This window comes from Heptranchias perlo, chromosome 3 (genome assembly GCF_035084215.1).
Source record: "Heptranchias perlo isolate sHepPer1 chromosome 3, sHepPer1.hap1, whole genome shotgun sequence".
NCBI classification, from domain to species: Eukaryota; Metazoa; Chordata; class Chondrichthyes; order Hexanchiformes; family Hexanchidae; genus Heptranchias; species Heptranchias perlo.
This window is the reverse complement of record NC_090327.1, coordinates 17961551-17978446: the sequence shown is the minus strand read 5'-3', so window position 1 is coordinate 17978446 and position 16896 is coordinate 17961551. Positions and strand designations below refer to the sequence as shown.

At 43.8% G+C, this 16896-nt stretch overlaps 1 protein-coding gene across 2 annotated transcripts in view; it reads left to right on the top strand.

The window, feature by feature from the left end:
- The window catches only part of LOC137310733 (microtubule cross-linking factor 1), a 186059-nt gene that overhangs the window by 144958 nt on the left and 24205 nt on the right, over positions 1-16896 (top strand). The window contains exons 12-14 of one of the 2 annotated variants that reach the window (XM_067978396.1): positions 2592-2915; positions 7528-7604; positions 11532-13083. In XM_067978396.1, coding sequence (XP_067834497.1) covers positions 2592-2915; positions 7528-7604; positions 11532-13083 — 1953 coding nt within the window. The remainder of the gene's footprint in view (positions 1-2591; positions 2916-7527; positions 7605-11531; positions 13084-16896) is intronic. The other variant, XM_067978397.1, reaches the window with a different exon arrangement.

Sequence of the window (16896 nt, the reverse complement as noted above, 5' to 3'; positions counted from 1 at the left end):
GTGAAACAGTGATTTACTTGTACGTCTTCCAACTTAGTATACTGTATTCACTGCTCATGATGCGGTCTCCTCTACATTAGGGAAACCAAACTTAGCTTGCGTAATCGCTTAGCTGAACACCTCTCTTCAGGCTGTAAGCATGAGTCTGAGCTTCCGGTCGCTTGCCGCTTTAATTCTCCATCCCACTCCCACTCTGACCTCGGCCTCCTACACTGTTCCAGTGAAGCTCAACGCAAGCTTGAGGAACAGCACTTCATCTTTCTATGAGGCATTTTACAGCCTTCTGGCCTTAACATTGAGTTTAACAACTTTAGATCATCACCACCGCTCCCATTTTCTCTCGGACAGCAGGTGATGCTAATGGAGGATGGCTGCACCAGAGTCACTAGATGTAGAGCAGGTGTGGCCTGGTGCTATCCCCTATCGATACACGGCCGGCAGGGTGGTCCGCACCTCTGGGATCTACCTGCCTTTCTCCGCCACATTCCCGGACCAAGGGAACCTTCTCCTCTTTGCCAGATTTTCCATGATTCCCTCCCACTCTGGTATTCTGCTGTAACCATTTACACCTCCTCTGGACCCATCTTTTGTTTCTTTACTTGTTCCATTATCACCCCCTTTTGCCTTGCGCCATATTAACTTTTGTCATTTAATCACTCCACCCTATCACAAACCTCTCTCTCTTGTTCTTTTCCTGTCCAATTTCCCTGGCTCTATACTTAAAAGCTGTTTACCTCCAACATGTTCCAGTTCTGATGATAGGTCATCAACCTCTGTTTCTCTCTCCACAGATTCTGCCTGACCTGCTGAGTGTTTGCAGTATTTCCCGTTTTTCTTAAAAATTAGTAAATTAAGAATAAGGAGTAAAGCTTTCTTACATAAAGGCAAATTAGAGTTGTGGAATGTTATCAGGGAAGTCTACTGAAGGACACAGTATAGATGGTATGTTTCTGGAGAGAGAAGGGATTGAGAGATATGGTCAGAAGGTGGGTAACGTGGGATTAAGATCGATCAGAAAAGGATGGGTTTATTCCATGTAATGTTCCTAAATTTCATAACTTTTTAATGTTCAAAAATGTTGATGAGGTTGCACTTCTATACTTGGTGTAACTCAATTGTAAATGGAGGTTGACACAATGAGGGAGAATATCAGACTTTTAAGCACTGTAAATATGGTCTTTCTCATCTTTTGAATGTACTTCAGCCTCTACATACCAAGCTCCTTCTCTTTAGTTATCTTTTTAACCTTATGCAGCTTGGAGCTTCCTGTTAAATTTCTCCTATGTAACGTTGCATTCTTTCGTTGTTCTTACTCAAGGCCTCTGCCCCAAGAACCAAGGCCTAGCTCAAGCTGAACTGGACTTCAAGGGTTAAGTTACGAGGAGAGATTACACAAATTGGGGTTGTATTCTCTGGAGTTTCGAAGGTTAAGGGGTGATCTGATTGAAGTTTGTTAGATATTAAGGGGAACAGATAGGGAGGATAGAGAGAAACTATTTCTGATGGTTGGGGATTCTAGGAGTAGGGGGCACAGTCTAAAAATTAGAGCCAGACCTTTCAGGAGCATGATTAGAAAACATTTCTACGCACAAAGGGTTGTAGAAGTTTGGAACTCTCTTCCGCAAACGGCAATTGATACTAGCTCAATTGCTAAATCTGAGATAGATAGTTTTTTGGCAACCAAAGGTATTAAGGGATATGGGCCAAAGGCGGGTATATGGAGTTAGATCACAGATCAGCCATGATCTTATCAAATGGCGGAGCAGGCACGAGGGGCTGAATGGCCTACTCCTGTTCCTATGTTCCTATAAATACAGCAGAATAGGGGATAGCATCTGACCAAGATGGCTATTTGTGATGCAAACCCTCTAAAAGGACAATGTCTTCCTTTGGACAACAACGTTTTTCATTTGTATGCGAAGGTTGAACTACTTTGCCAGAATGAGAATAATATACCTACATTATGTAATGCAACTGGGGTTGTCCCTTTGGACTGGACAGTCTGATTTTTGGGTAGGGTTTATGGAAATTTCTAAATGTAAAAATATGGTATTAAAATAAACTCCAATATTTCCAGTTTTGCGGCTTGTGATGCAGAGGCTTTCATTATTAAAATTACATTCTTACCGGCAACAAAGCAAACATCAGACCTTGAGTCATGATCTCATGTCCTCCTCTGGCCCCTCAACTGGTTTTAGACTTTGCAAAACATGGCAACCCTAAATCTAGCTTTTGCTACAAACAATGGTCACAATGCAATTAAGTAGCAAGTGGCACTTTAAGCATTAGAAATAGTCCCTGTAACATTCTGATAGCCTCCGTGTACTGGGCTTTTGTGAAGTGAACTCTTCTGCATCTCCTCCAGTGCTCTTGCTTGGAACAGAAGAAACTTATTACCCACCATAGGAGAGTGCAGGGAAATTAAACTTGTGAACATCCTAACCACTATGCTGTTGTGGCAACTGAGTATTAGTGATTCATGTGGGGACTGTTGCAGCGTAGTGCCACATTCCGAGTAGCTGCTTCCATATCATTTTCAGCTGTTCAAACATTTGCCTGTTAGAAACGACCTTCTTGTGTTCCTAATACAGCTTCAGACAGAGGCCGAGTCCTGGAGAGGAGAAGGCCATTTCACTGGCCAACAGGAGCCAGTGCTGGAGGCCTTAGGACAATGTCCAGCACGAGACAGCATTCACAGTCGTCGCTCACAAGGCCACAGGCCTTTCTTGGAATCTGAGGAACAGCAATGCAGAGAACATGCTGCATCCTTTGCTCTGAAGGAAGGTGACAGGTTCCAACCTCCTCCAAATTTGTTCCTTGATGCCTTGTCACTTGACTCATTAAGTGATGCAGAGGTCCCTCAGCCTCGCAGCTTGGAGAGCGAGAAGAAAAAAATTGCAGTCTACGTTGGTGAGGTTAGTCCTAACTATGACATCAGCCAGTCGGAATCTGCTGTCGACAGATATATACACAATAGAAATATTGCTGTATATGGCTGTATTAACTGATGCACCATTTTATTCACAGGGGTTTTATGTCATTTAAAGGAGCGTTCCATATCATTTTACTAAATTTATAAATAGAGCTTTGCAGTGACATATTTGATAACATGATGATATTGTTGCATCATAAGCTGCAACTGTCTTCTGTAGCAGCTCATTCCCTCCTGACAACATACTGTTTCAGAACTGAGCCTCCCTGAAACTCCAGAAAGCATGACCATGCTTTCAAATGTGTTAACTGTGTTCTTTACAACTTCACGGGGGGCGGGGGGCTTTACTCTCTGCGCTAGATGTAACAAAATCATAAACCCATTTACAAGTAACAGATTTACAATTTTGCTACGGTCAATGTGGAAAGAAAATCCTTCCCCACGGGTTTTTCAGGGTAGGCCAGTTAGATTATAGTCTCTGTACTGATTTGATGAGGTTTATGTGTTGCATGAAAATGGGCAATCAATAATACGACTGCAGCTTACACCTGCCAATTGCAGCATGAATCATTTCATCAAAAGTGGGGTGAGACCAACACAAGGAGACACAACTGGTGCAAAACTGACTTTTTATAGTTTTAAAAAAGCTCCTACATTTTTAGTGTTAATGAAAGAGCCGGTAGAACAGTGCACTCTTCACTAACATTAAACATTTCATGTATGCACAGAGAGAGATCCACTTCGCCTGAGCAAAGAGTGGTGCAAGTGGGGCCATTTAACTCGGTGCTGAATGATTGGTACTATTATCAAAGCAGACACCTGGCTGGGAACGCTGAAGCTTTTCAGCAACCAGTTCATTTTTAATTTGACAAAAATGTCGCATTTTTTTCTTCAAAGAAACTAATATGTTTTTTACCCAAACAAAGGGAATGATTGCACCATATATCTTGCACCACATAAGGCCATTTGCCCAACGCATAGTGCGTTGGAATAAATGAGTTACGTTTTTTGTAATGTGAAGCAGGGTTTTTTGCTGTGAAATAGAATCAGCAAAACAGTGCCTCACGGTGAGGTGGGCATAGTGTCTGCACCTCTCCATTTCTACAATAAAATTCTGGGGGAGAAATTGGTCCCCATCGCACCTGTTTTTTGCGCTCAAAAAACATTGTGGAGGGGGACCAATTTCCGGGTGCGATCTGCCTCGCCCAATCCCCCCCCGTGGAAGTACACCGGCTGCCAAATTGACAGCCGCAACTTCCGAGTGTTTGTGGCACCTGCATAAAACAGGTGTTAGGCCCCTTGAGTATACTAATCAGAGGCCCAATGCCTGCTTCAGGACCCCAATGCCAAATTCAGCACAGCATGCACCACACATACACCGCTCAGTTTTTCTGGATCTACGGCGGTCAAACCAGCAGTTCTTAAAGGGACACTGGAGGCTGATGATAAGGAAGCAGGTTTTTCCTTTCTTCACTTACCTTGATGTGGAGCCAGGAGGAGCAAGACTCGAGCCTCCATCTTCGGGCACACATTCTAGACGCGTCACCAATTTCATGCCGATTCCTAGCGATAACCGAATTTCTCAGCCTCTGCCTATAGTTTTGTACAGAAACAAATTTCACTATACTGTGGTCAACGTTTTTTTTCAAAGACATTTCCCCTCCACTGCTCCCGCCCCCAATTATTTCTTATTTTAACTCTTATTTTTCAAGCGTATTTACTGTAAATTCCCCCCCCCCCACAAAATAAAAACAAAGGATGGTTCTTAACTTCACACATCCGGCTTTATTGTATTAACTAAGGATAGAGGGGCAATTGTAGGATGAAGTACTTTGCTGTTGCAAGCTGTTCCACCTATGGCCTAGTCAAAGAATGCAACACTGTTTAGAAATGTGTCTAGCAGAGCATCCTCAGGCAATGGGAGTTGCTGCTTCCTGTAAGCTGCAGCAGCAATGGGCTGGGATACTGAGCTGCATTTTAATCAGAGCCTCAAGTTGAACTCAGACATGATACTGTCTGCGTGTGTGTTACTACATTTAGATGCAGTGCCTCAGAGTAGCAGCTGATCCATCTCTCGAGCGGGGAAGAGGTAACAGGATACTCCTTCTTGAGGTGGGGGGTGGGGGGAAGGTATTGCTATTTAGTTAAACTTTAAACATACTGATTTTCTTCTTTCAATTTTGGATCGCCAAATATAGGTCTATGTCTACTCAGGTCATGATCTCATGTCTTCACGCTATGTGCAATTTGTCTTTTTTAATCCAATATGCAATGTACAGAGGCAAAAATGTACTTTTTTTCAGCACACATCTTTGCATCCTACGAACATAAGAAATAGGAGCAGGAGTAGGCCATATAGCCCCTCAAGCCTGCTCCGGCGTTCAATAAGATCATGGCTGATCTTCGACCTCAACTCCACTTTCCTGCCCGATCCCCATATCCCTTGATTCCCCTAGAGTCCAAAAATCTATCCATCTCAGTCTTGAATATACTCAATGATTCAGCATCCACAGTCCCCTGGGGTAGAGAATTCCTATGATTCACAACCCTCTGTGTGAAGAAATTCCTCCTCATTTCAGTCTTAAATGGCCGACCCCTTATCCTGCAACTGTGCCCTCTAGTTCTAGACTCTCCAGCCAAGAGAAACATCTCAGCATCTTAAAACATCCTGTCAATGCAGAGCTCTGAACTCATCATGTTTCAGGGAAATCTGTCGCCCTTTCAGGATGACGATATAGACAATTGGTAGTGCATGCTGGGGATCCAAATTACCTGGTTTCAGTAACCTTTTTTACATATTTTTTGGTGTGTAATCTTTAATATCTGATATTTATGGCTGAATTCATCATATTGCAATAATATGACAAGTGTTGGAACATTACACTTGACAACTTTCCTGGGTGAGACTGTAAGTAACATCGATGTTTTTATCCTGCCTGTCCTCTCCAATCCTTTAGTGCTATTCCTTTCTCCATCTTATCCTTGATAGGGCGCTCCCCTGCCTCAGTGACTAGGTCCTTATTTGATCACAAGGATTCTTTCTGGTTAACGTTCAAGTGACAGGTTTTGACGAGTGACCAGTTTTTGGTAACATTCTACGGTTCCATCCTTGGTCTCCTCCTATTCCTCATCGAAATGTTACCCCTCGGCAACATTATCCAACAACATTGCATCAGCTTTGGGTGTACTGATGATGCCCAGCTTTACCTCCCCACTACCGTTACTATTGCAGTGTAATAATAATGACTGTCTACCAGGCACCAACTCAACATTGGCAAGACCAAAGGCATCCTGTTTGGTTGCCATCAGAAACTCTGCACCCTTCCAGGATGCCCACTCAAGCTCAACCCAACGCCACACAGTCTTGGTGTCCTCCTCACCCCTGAGCTGAGCTTCAACTCCTAAATCCAATTGATCACTAAGACTGCCTACTTCCACCTCTGAAACATCACCCATTTCTGTCTCTACTTCACCCCACAGCCGCTGAAACCCCCATCCACACCTTTGTCACCTTCACAAAACTTTTCGCTGGCCTTTTGAGTTTCACCTTACATAAATTCCAAATCATCCAGAACTCCATTGTCCATATTCTATTCCGCAAAAATCCTGCTCACCTGTTGCCCTTATCTTTGCCACCCTCCATTGGCTCCCTGTCCCTCAGCGCATCGATTTAAAAATCCTCATCCTTGTCTTCAAATCCCTCCATGATCTTAAATTTTCAACACTTCCGACACTACAGCCCTGTCCACACTCTCCCCTCTTCCAACTGTGTCTACTGTAAATTTTCCCCTCCTACCACCTTAACATCAGTGGCAGGGCCTTCAGCCATCTCCCTCCCATGCTCTGGAAGTCACTCCCTAAACCCATTTGTCTTGCTATATCTTTCCCTCTCTTCAAAAATCCCCTTAAAACTTAGCGCTTAGACATTGTTTTTGGTCACGTGCCCTAACCCCACCCTCACCTACTCCTCCTTAGGCCTGACCCCCCCCAACTGCGAGGTGTCTTTGACGCTTTGCTACATTAAAGGCATTATACAAGTGCAAGTTGTTGTTTAAAAACATTTGCCTATAGTAAAGAGCCTATAGTAAATCTTGTGAATCAAGGAATAACATTTTCAGCCTGTTTTTCCAGCGCCAATTATATCATCAAAGTAACCAATGTTAAGTTGAACTGCCCCTAATAATAAATTAAGGATGCCTTTCAGTGGGTCTGAGTATAGTATTTAATGAAGTGCGATTGAGCAGTTTATACTATTGCATTTAAAGGCAGACAATGTGTTGCATGGCGATGCTGTGTTCATTTGTTTCTCAATGAGCATGAAAGATCAGCTGTTCAACACACAGCAGGTCACCCGCAAAGATCTATTTCATAAGCAGAAGAACATTTGGAAGTCACCATGACTTGCTGTGTACCCCTTTGACACATTGATATTGTGGCGGGTTAAAATTTCTCTGGAATGTGGTTGGTGACGTTTTTTATATCAGGCGACATAACAATAGGGTGTAACGGTGCAAATGTCAACAATATGCCACAGAATAAAGCACTGCATAGTTGTTGTTGCATAGTTGTTTAAGTGCTTCTTTCCATTTTTATAGGCTCTGAATGAAATTTGTGAGACAAAGGACACTGCCGAGTTCCAAGAAGAAGAGACTCGTAAAGCCAATCTTCAGAGGTACAACATCAGGTTTTATGTGTGATGTTCAATTAATGTTTCCTGGTTCTCAGAGCAGTGTTAAATTATTATTGTACAGGCCATCTCAGGGCTAGGGCTGAAAAAAAATCACACACTGTGACTCCCACAGGAAAGTGCACAGTTGTGGACATCAGGTGAGGACAGGATTGGGTTCACCTGTGATGCCTTATGTGGTTAAATAGCCCATCAACACTCACTAGGGCCAATATTGATCCCTCTATTGTCCCGTCGAACAGGGCAGTAGTGAGAGCAAAATCACTAAAAACGAATTGCCATCCCTCTGCCATTGACATCTGCCCCGCTTCCATTTTGGTCCAGGCTGGGAAATAGGCAGCCAAGGCTCCCACCGGAAACAGGCGGGACATGATGTACATAGGACATCGGGGCAACTTTTGAGTTCCATTGGGTGGCATGCACTGTGCAAGCCCTGCCCAGTGGAACTCTACACTGAGTTGTCTAACCAGCGGAGCTTAAAGGACCCCTGGAGGCCGCTCCTAAACTGCCGCAGGTGAGTGGTTTTTTGGAGCATGAACGCTCCTCCAGGCCTCTCCAAAATCTTCCCGCCTGATGCTGGACCTTCTGCAGTGCCACCCCCTACCCTCCCCCTCCATCTCCCTACAATCATTTCAGTAAGGCCTTCGATAAAGTCCCGCACAGGAGACTGGTCAAGAAGGTACGAGCCCATGGAGTCCAGGGTGCCTTGGCACTTTGGATACAAAACTGGCTTAGTGGCAGAAGGCAGAGGGTGATGGTCGAAGGTTGTTTTTGTGACTGGAAGCCTGTGGCCAGTGGGGTACCACAGGGATCTGTGCTGGGGCCCTTGCTGTTTGTGGTCTACATTAACGACTTGGATATGAATGTAAAAGGTATGATCAGTAAGTTCGCTGATGATACAAAAATTGGTAGGGTGGTAAATAGCGAGGAGGATAGCCTCAGTCTGCAGGACGATATAGATGGGTTGGTCAGATGGGCGGAACAGTGGCAAATGGAATTTAACCCGGAAAAGTGCGAGGTGATTCACTTTGGAGGGACTAACAAGGCAAGGGAATACGCAATGAATGGGAAGACCCTAGGCAAGACAGAGGGTCAGAGGGATCTTGGTGTGCAAGTTCACAGATCCCTGAAGGCGGCGGAACAGGTAGATAAGGTGGTAAAGAAGGCATATGGGATACTTGCCTTTATTAGCCGAGGCATAGAATATAAGAGCAAGGAGGTTATGATGGAGCTGTATAAAACACTGGTTAGGCCACAGCTGGAGTATTGTGTGCAGTTCTGGTCGCCGCATTACAGGAAGGATGTGATCGCTTTGGAGAGGGTGCAGAGGAGATTCACCAGGATGTTACCAGGGCTGGAGCGCTTCAGCTATGAAGAGAGACTGGGAAGATTGGGTTTGTTTTCCTTGGAGCAGAGGAGGCTGAGGGGGGACATGATTGAGGTGTACAAAATTATGAGGGGCATAGATAGGATGGATACTAAGGAGCTTTTTCCCTTCGTTGAGGGTTCTATAACAAGGGGGCATAGATTCAAGGTAAAAGGCGGGAGGTTTAGAGGGGATTTGAGAAAGAACTTTTTCACCCAGAGGGTGGTTGGAGTCTGGAACTCACTGCCTGGGAGGGTTGTAGAGGCAGGAACCCTCACAACATTCAAGAAGCATTTGGATGAGCACTTGAAATGCCATAGCATACAAGGCTACGGACCAAATGCTGGAATATGGGATTAGATTAGACTGGGCTTGATGGCCGGCGCGGACATGATGGGCCGAAGGGCCTCTATCCGTGCTGTATAACTCAAAGAAATCAAAGAAAACCTGGCCCTCCCTTTTAAGTTGAAACGCTCAACTCAGCTCTGCAGAGGAGTTGCTGGATTTTCGCCCTCCTCCCATTGCCATCGGCAGGCTGACAAGCAGCACTTGGAAATGTGCCGGCAGCTCGCCCATCAGATTTATATGGGGCCCGACCATCAAAATGGGTCAGGCCTCTCGCTGGTGACACTGGGCGTGGGTCCTCATCACTCTGCCCAATATGCACCACACATGAAAATCTACCGCACTGTATGGACTCACACATGAATAATGATCACATGGACAAGCTCCTCGAGGTCATCACAAATCAGCTCCTGCCTGAAGGAAGGGGGAGAGATTAGAGTAGAAGGAAAAATAAATTTGATTAGATGCTTATTTTCTTCTGAATATAATTTTAGGATTGTTTTGTTTCTTTGACTTTAGCTGGAACAAAAGATGATTCTTCCACCTCAAATTTTCCTGTCATCAATCATTGTTTTTCAATCCATTGTGATTATACTGGGTAGATGACATTTAAAATTGAAAATAGGTTTCCATTACAGTCCAAACCTGTTTCAGATTTTATTACCAAAAGTGAATTGAAATGCTTCCCACAAATCACCTCAGCTAAAAGAATTTGTGCTGAATTATCTGCATTGATTTTACGGCAAGTTGAAAGAATGTCACTTTTTCTTGGTCGGTCTAGGCTGTCGTTCAAATCTGTCAAAAAAAAAAGCAAAAGCTCTCAACAGTGATCAAGTTTCCTAGCTTCCCCTCCCCCAATTTTCAGTTGGTAAAGGCATAGACCAGGGAGATCTCAGGTTTGATCACTAGTGGGTGGTGAGTTAGCGGATCTCAGCTGGGGTAACTGCATTGGTTGCTGGAATTGGTGTCTGTACCTCTGGACTAGGTAAAGGGAAAAAAAATCATCTCGGGTCCAGCAATTGCTCACTACCTAGTGATCCCTGGAGAAGAGTGCAAGTGGATGTTGGATGAGAACACAATTGGGCCCACTCTCCTCTAGAGAAGAGGTGGCTGAGGGGTGACCTGATAGAGGTCTTTAGAGCTATGAAAGGGTTTGATTGTGTAGATGTAGAGAAGATGTTTCCACTTGTGGGGGAGATTAAAACTAGAGGCCATAAATCTAAGATAGTCACCAATAAATCCAATAGGGTATTCAGGAGAAACTTCTTTACCCAGACAGTGGTAAGATTGTGGAATTCGCTACTACAAGGAGTAGTTGGGGTGAATAGCATAGATGCATCAAGGGGAAGCTAGATAAGCACATAAGGGAGAAAGGAATAGAAGGATATGCCATTAGGGTTAGATGAAGAGGGGTGGGAGGAGGCTCGTTTAGAGCATAAACACCAGCATGGACCTGTTGGGCCGAATGGCCTTTTTCAGTGCTGTACATCCTATGTAATTTTATGTAACTCTTGTCGTGGTTGAATAGCCTGCTAACAGCCACTGTTGAGGTTCATGCATGAAGAATGAGGTTGGTGAGGTTATGAAGGGATAGCAGCACCTGTGGACCTGTAACCCAGCATGAGTCAGCGCCCAGGGGAAAAGTACATGGTGACAATAAGTATTCCAATTACACCTTGGGTAAGTTGGTAGCACTCTCTTAATGAAGATTGTGGATTTGAGTCCCACACTGGGACTTAAGCACACGATCAAGGCTGATGCACCGGTGCAGTAATGCTGCTGTGTCAGAGGTGCCATCCTTTGGTTGAGATGCTAAACTGAGGTCCTGACTGCCTTTTCCAGTGGCTCAGGTGGACAATAAAGATCAGATGGTAATATTCAGAGCAGGGAGCTTTCCCCCTGTGTTGGCCAATGTTCCTATTTCACCATTACCACCAAAATAAACCAAATTAATAATCTTTTCACCTCATTCATGCTTGTGAAATGTTGCTGCTGCCAGATACCTGACGCATTTGTCCACATAACAACAGTCACTGAACTCAATGATAAATTGATTGTGTGAAGTGGCGCGAGCATTATATGAGTACTGATACTGTTATTGTTGGCAGTATGCAGTCACCTTTTATTCATAAGGCTCTATCTCATTGTGCTGTTTCTTGTTACGTTGCACACAGCTAAAAATGTTCTTGCTTTTTTCAAAGGGCAAAATCGGTTTCCTCCATGTCAGAGTTCCAATGTTTGATGGACAGTTCCCCTTTTCTCCCCGAGAAGAGCTTACCTGTTGTTCACGAACAACAGATATATATCACTAAGGATGAGACGACCCCCCCATTGTCTCCAGATGACCTGAAGTACATTGAAGAGTTCAACAGGAAAAACTGGGAATACACTAAGAGGGATAAACCAATGGAAGCCTGGACGGAAAAGACTGAAAGTGAGAAAATGGTCAGCAGTTTACCCTCAGAACCTTTCCAAGCTACTTCATGGTACCTCACAACTAGTGTCACTATGACAACCAACACAACCAGCAGCCAAGATTACACTCAAAAGCAGCTACAACGAAGCAATGTGGTTCCAGATAAAAAAGGAGTGCGGCTCTATCACAGCCCACCAGTGATCCGTAGGTTTGATGGGTCAGTGCATCCTAATAACGATGGGACGAAAGTGGTTGATTCAGACTATGCTTTTTCCAAGATCAAGTCAAAAGGGAACGTAGTTGAGCCAAAGGGAGGATCACCAGATGTATTTGGAAGATGGCCATGTAACATTGGCAAGCACCACAAAGATCTGCTGGAGGGTAGTCTCCATCCCATGGAGCACCCAATCTGTAGTACTGTTGGCTTTGCTTCGTCCCTGCATGATATTAAAATATCTGGCAACATGAGTGATGACATGAAAGAAGTAGCTCATTCAGTCATAAGTCGAATACGTTCTAACTCAATGGAGCCCCAGTTCAAAGACATTGCCTGTCAGACTAATGGTGTTACAAGTACAGGAACACAAACCACCCAGACCATCAGTGTAGGTCTCCAGACGGAGTGTCTTAGGAGCATCACCAGCAGTCCACACAAGTGTTTGACACCAAAGGGAGGCTCAACTCCAGTTTCGTCGCCGTCACGAAGTTTGCGGAATAAACAGGTGGCTCCTGGAGTTGAGAAAATGCAGGCAAAGTTTGAACGCGCATGCTGTTCACCAAAATACGGCTCCCCAAAGCTGCAAAGAAAAGTTCCATCAAAACCTGATCAGCCAAAAGATCGGATTTTGCCCAACACCCCACAGAAAGGATTTAATGAATCAGCCTGGGCAAGATCGACTACCACCCGAGACAGTCCAGTTCACACTACCATTAATGATGGTCTTTCGAGTTTGTTCAATATTATAGATCACACGCCTATAGTTTATGACACTGTACAGAGGTTGTCCAGGTCCGTAAGTAGGTCAAAGCCCGCAGAACCCAGGTCAAATTATGTGATAGTTCAGGAGTTTTTGAAGAGTGTCCGTGGCAGATCGCCAAGTCCAGTCTACGTGAGCATAGAATCAGAGAAGGAAGCAGATGGTGAAGATCTTGTGAAGCAGGAACTGTCTCTTTCTCCAGGATACACACTTTCTGAAAGCCCTGCCAAGATCTTAAACAAACGACTTCTTGAGCAGACCTTTAACGAGGAACAAAGTCAAGCTCCGAACATCCAGAAACCCGCCAACGACGATACTAAGGAAGAAGATGCGGATGGCGCTTCCCCGAGCTCCCTTGAGGTAATTCTTTTCTTTACTCCTTCTGTCTGGAATATTACAAAGCTCATTGTTTGTATTATGTTGTTAAGGTAAAACTTTAATCATTAAAAGAAAAAATATTTCTGTGTACTTTGTAGAAGATCTGGGGCTGCATTCACAAAACTGTTACAGGTCAAGGGGAGGCAGGCCAATTCTGTGCTCAAGAGTTGTATTTAGGACTTTACAGCCAACTAAATCCTAATATTGTGTGAGTGATAGTGAATTGATTTACTGAAGAATCTAATTGTGGGCCAAGGTAAGGAGATAAAAGTCCTCTCAAATTGGCTGCTGTTTTTTTTAGCCCTGTTCATGGTGAGCATGTGTCCACAGTGCAAAGCTGCCCTGAATTTTAAATGAGTGTCAGGTTTGGTCGCAGAGTTTGGAAGTTTGTCAAATTGCTGCAACAAACAAAGCAAGCAGCTTTTACACCTTGCAAGTATATGGGAGTCTCCTTCCTAGCCAAAGTATTGCACTAATCAGAGTGAAAGCAAAATCGTATCTTCTCAGGTCACCATTTCAAAGCATTTGATGACAGTGTGCTAACTTTAGAACCTGTCCTGGGCCTGGTCTGTTTAGTGGTGCAGCTGCTGATCAACGGTTAATATATTTAGTCCACATTAAAATTTGTGGGGACCTATCAATTGGCTCAATTTGTAACTTCTATTTTGGATCTCACTTGAGTGCCTGCTTTGTGCTGAGAGCTGGTGCTTTATTTCAGACTCAGTGTTCAAACTTGCTCCTCCTGCTGGACTGACTTGATATTATACTGCATGGCAACTCCAGTGGGAAGAAAATTCTGTACATGCTGCTGACCCTCACAATGCCAGCTCCCCCTTCCCTTTTGCCATGCCCTTTTGCCCCTACTACCACTGTCACATCTCATCTTGGGTTGGTAGGGTGATGGTCGATTTACTTCATACGTATGTCCACGCGTGAGTTTCCTCCCTTCCTCTCCTGAAAGCCTCAATCCTGCAGCGATATATTTCCACTGGCACCATTTGCCCTTTGGTGCCTCATCCAGTAGCGCATTGCTCATGTGTGACTTGGGCTTTCAGAGTTGGCCAGTGATTTAACCATATGGGACATCACAGCCAAACCCCATCCTGTTGTTGCCTGACATCCACATACTGTACATATGTTTTCCAACAAGGGTGACTGGGTAGCGATCAGGACCCTGAATGATTTCCCCTGCAAGACCCAAGAACACTGAGGTCAATTGTAGCACCCCAAGCAATGTCCAGGCTGAGATCAGTTAACTCAGCACAGACCAGTAACTGAACACGGGAACTTCTGATCTTCGTGGTTCAACTATTCACTGAGTAGTGACTGAGCTATCGGAGAGCCTTGAGAAAATGTTAACTTTATTTTCATTCTTAATTTGCTTGAGAAGCAGTGACTGTAGGAGAGAACAAAGCCAGCAAAGGGAAGCAGGAAAATGGCTGCAAAAAGGTGACATCAGTAAGGACTGAGTTGGTAAATCTGGCAGCCTTCTTCAAGAAATAAAATGAGCTCTAGAGTGAGCCTTGCAACCAAGAGTTTGTCACATTTATAAGAGGAATAAGTCAGTCGACAATGAATCCTAAATCCTTTTACTCCTGTAAATGAACGTTTTGGCTGCCTTTATTTTACAGTATGAATGCCTAGAACTGAAAAAGTAAAAGCTAACAAATAAGTCACCTGTAATTAGAGACTGATACCTAATTTACATTTCAAAGCTTGTACTGCAATTCAGTTTGAAAAACTCCGAAGCGAACCGGGCAGTGTAAGCCCCTCTTAATGACATGAGCACCGATCCTCTGGCAGTGGGGTTGGATCTTACTAACCTACAGAATAAGCAAGTGCCTTCTGTAACACCATGAGCCAATATTTGATATAACTCATGGGTCTCCGAGAGAAAAAAGAGGCTACTTCTGTGACGAGCTATCATTGCATTGCCATCCTTGTTGCATGCCCACACAATTAAATCTAAAAGATCTGGGCCCTGCAGCACTGAAACAGCTGGAGACCTGGGACCAGTATCCATAGAAACACAGGAACTGGAGTAGGCCATTCAACCCCTTGAGCCTGTTCCACCATTCAATTAGAACATGGCTGATCTGTACCTTAACTCCATCTATCCGCCATGGTTCCGTAACCCTTGCCTAAAACTCACTAACACTATCAATCTCAGTTTTGAAATTTTCAATTGACCCCCAGCCTCAACAACTTTTTGGGGGAAGAGAGTTCCAGATTTACACTACCCTTTGTGTGAAGAAGTGCTTCCTGACATCACCCCTGAACAGCCTAGCTCTAATTTTAAGGTGATACCCCCTTGTTCTGGACTCTCCCACCTGATGAAATAGTTTCTTTGTATCTACCATATCAAATCCTTTAATTATCTTGAACACGTTAATTACATCACCCCTTAATCTTCTATACTCAAGGGAATACAAGCCTAATCTATGCAACCTGGCCTCATAATTTAACCCTTTTCACCCCGGTATCATTCTGATGAATCTGCGCTGCACCCCCTTCAAGGCCAATATATTCCTCCTGTGGTGCGGTGCCCAGAACTGAATGCAGTACTCCATTTGAGGATTAACCAGAGCTCTGTACAGCTATAATATAACTTCCAACCCTTTGTATTCCAGCCCTCTTCAGATAAAGGCCAAAATTCCTTTAGCCTTTTAAAGTATTTTTTATACCTGTCCACTAGCTTTTAGTGATTTCTATACTTGGACCCCTAAATCTCTCTGCTCCTCCACAGTTCCTAGCTTCTAGCCATTTAGAAAATACTCTGATCTTTCTTTCTTAGGTCCAAAGTAGATGACCTCACACTTCCCCACATTGAACTCCACAGTTTTGCTCACACACTTAATCTATTAATGCCACTTTACAACTTTCTGCTCCCATCTACACTATTTACTGTGCCACCTAACTTAGTATCATCAACAAACTTAGATATACGGCTCTCTATTCCTTCATCCAAGTCATTAATAAATATAGTGACTCCAGAGTCCAGAGTGAGCCTACAGGGTAACTCAGTGCAGCAATACAAGTGTAGTAATAATAGTCATAAACAGCCTATGAGTTGAAGCAGCATTCACTGCAATTATAGCAACAATTTATTTTGATTTTATAAACAGAACTACAATACAATCAATGTTTTCAATATCATATATGTTCAAAAAAGTATATTAGAAAAGCTACTAACCCTTTCACTGGCCTAAACTTGATGGCTCCTATTTCTTATGTTCTTATGTTTGGGTTTCAAAATTTTTCGAAAGTAATTGGTGCTAATATAGCCACTTACTCTGTTCTGATGAAAATTACATCAGTGTACTGTTCCCTGGAAAATCCAGTTCAAGCTCCAATCTTGACTGCTGTTATTAGACTCCTGACTGGAAATCCAGTTCCAACCCAATCATGTCTGAAATTTGGTCCTCAGGATCCCTATAATTGACAGTCCAGTCTGGTTGGTCTGTGAGAGGGGGGATAAACTGGCTGAGTGCGTGTATCCATTTTCTACACATATGGAAACGTTCAAGCAAGTCAGATCACCCACAGACCATTGATTCTGTCTCTGGAGATATCTGTGTACTGAGAAGCTCCACCCTCACAAATGAAGGACTGTGACGATGTCAGGAATTTACTTTGGGAGACAAAGGAGAAGCTATTTTAAAATAAAATATTAAAATAGAAATCACAATCAAAATGCCAACACAGCTCTTACCCTGCCACTCACCAGGTCCGTAAGTAGGTCTAAGCCCACAGAACCCAGGTCGTCAGGGTTAGCCTTATTAAACTGTCTGGCAC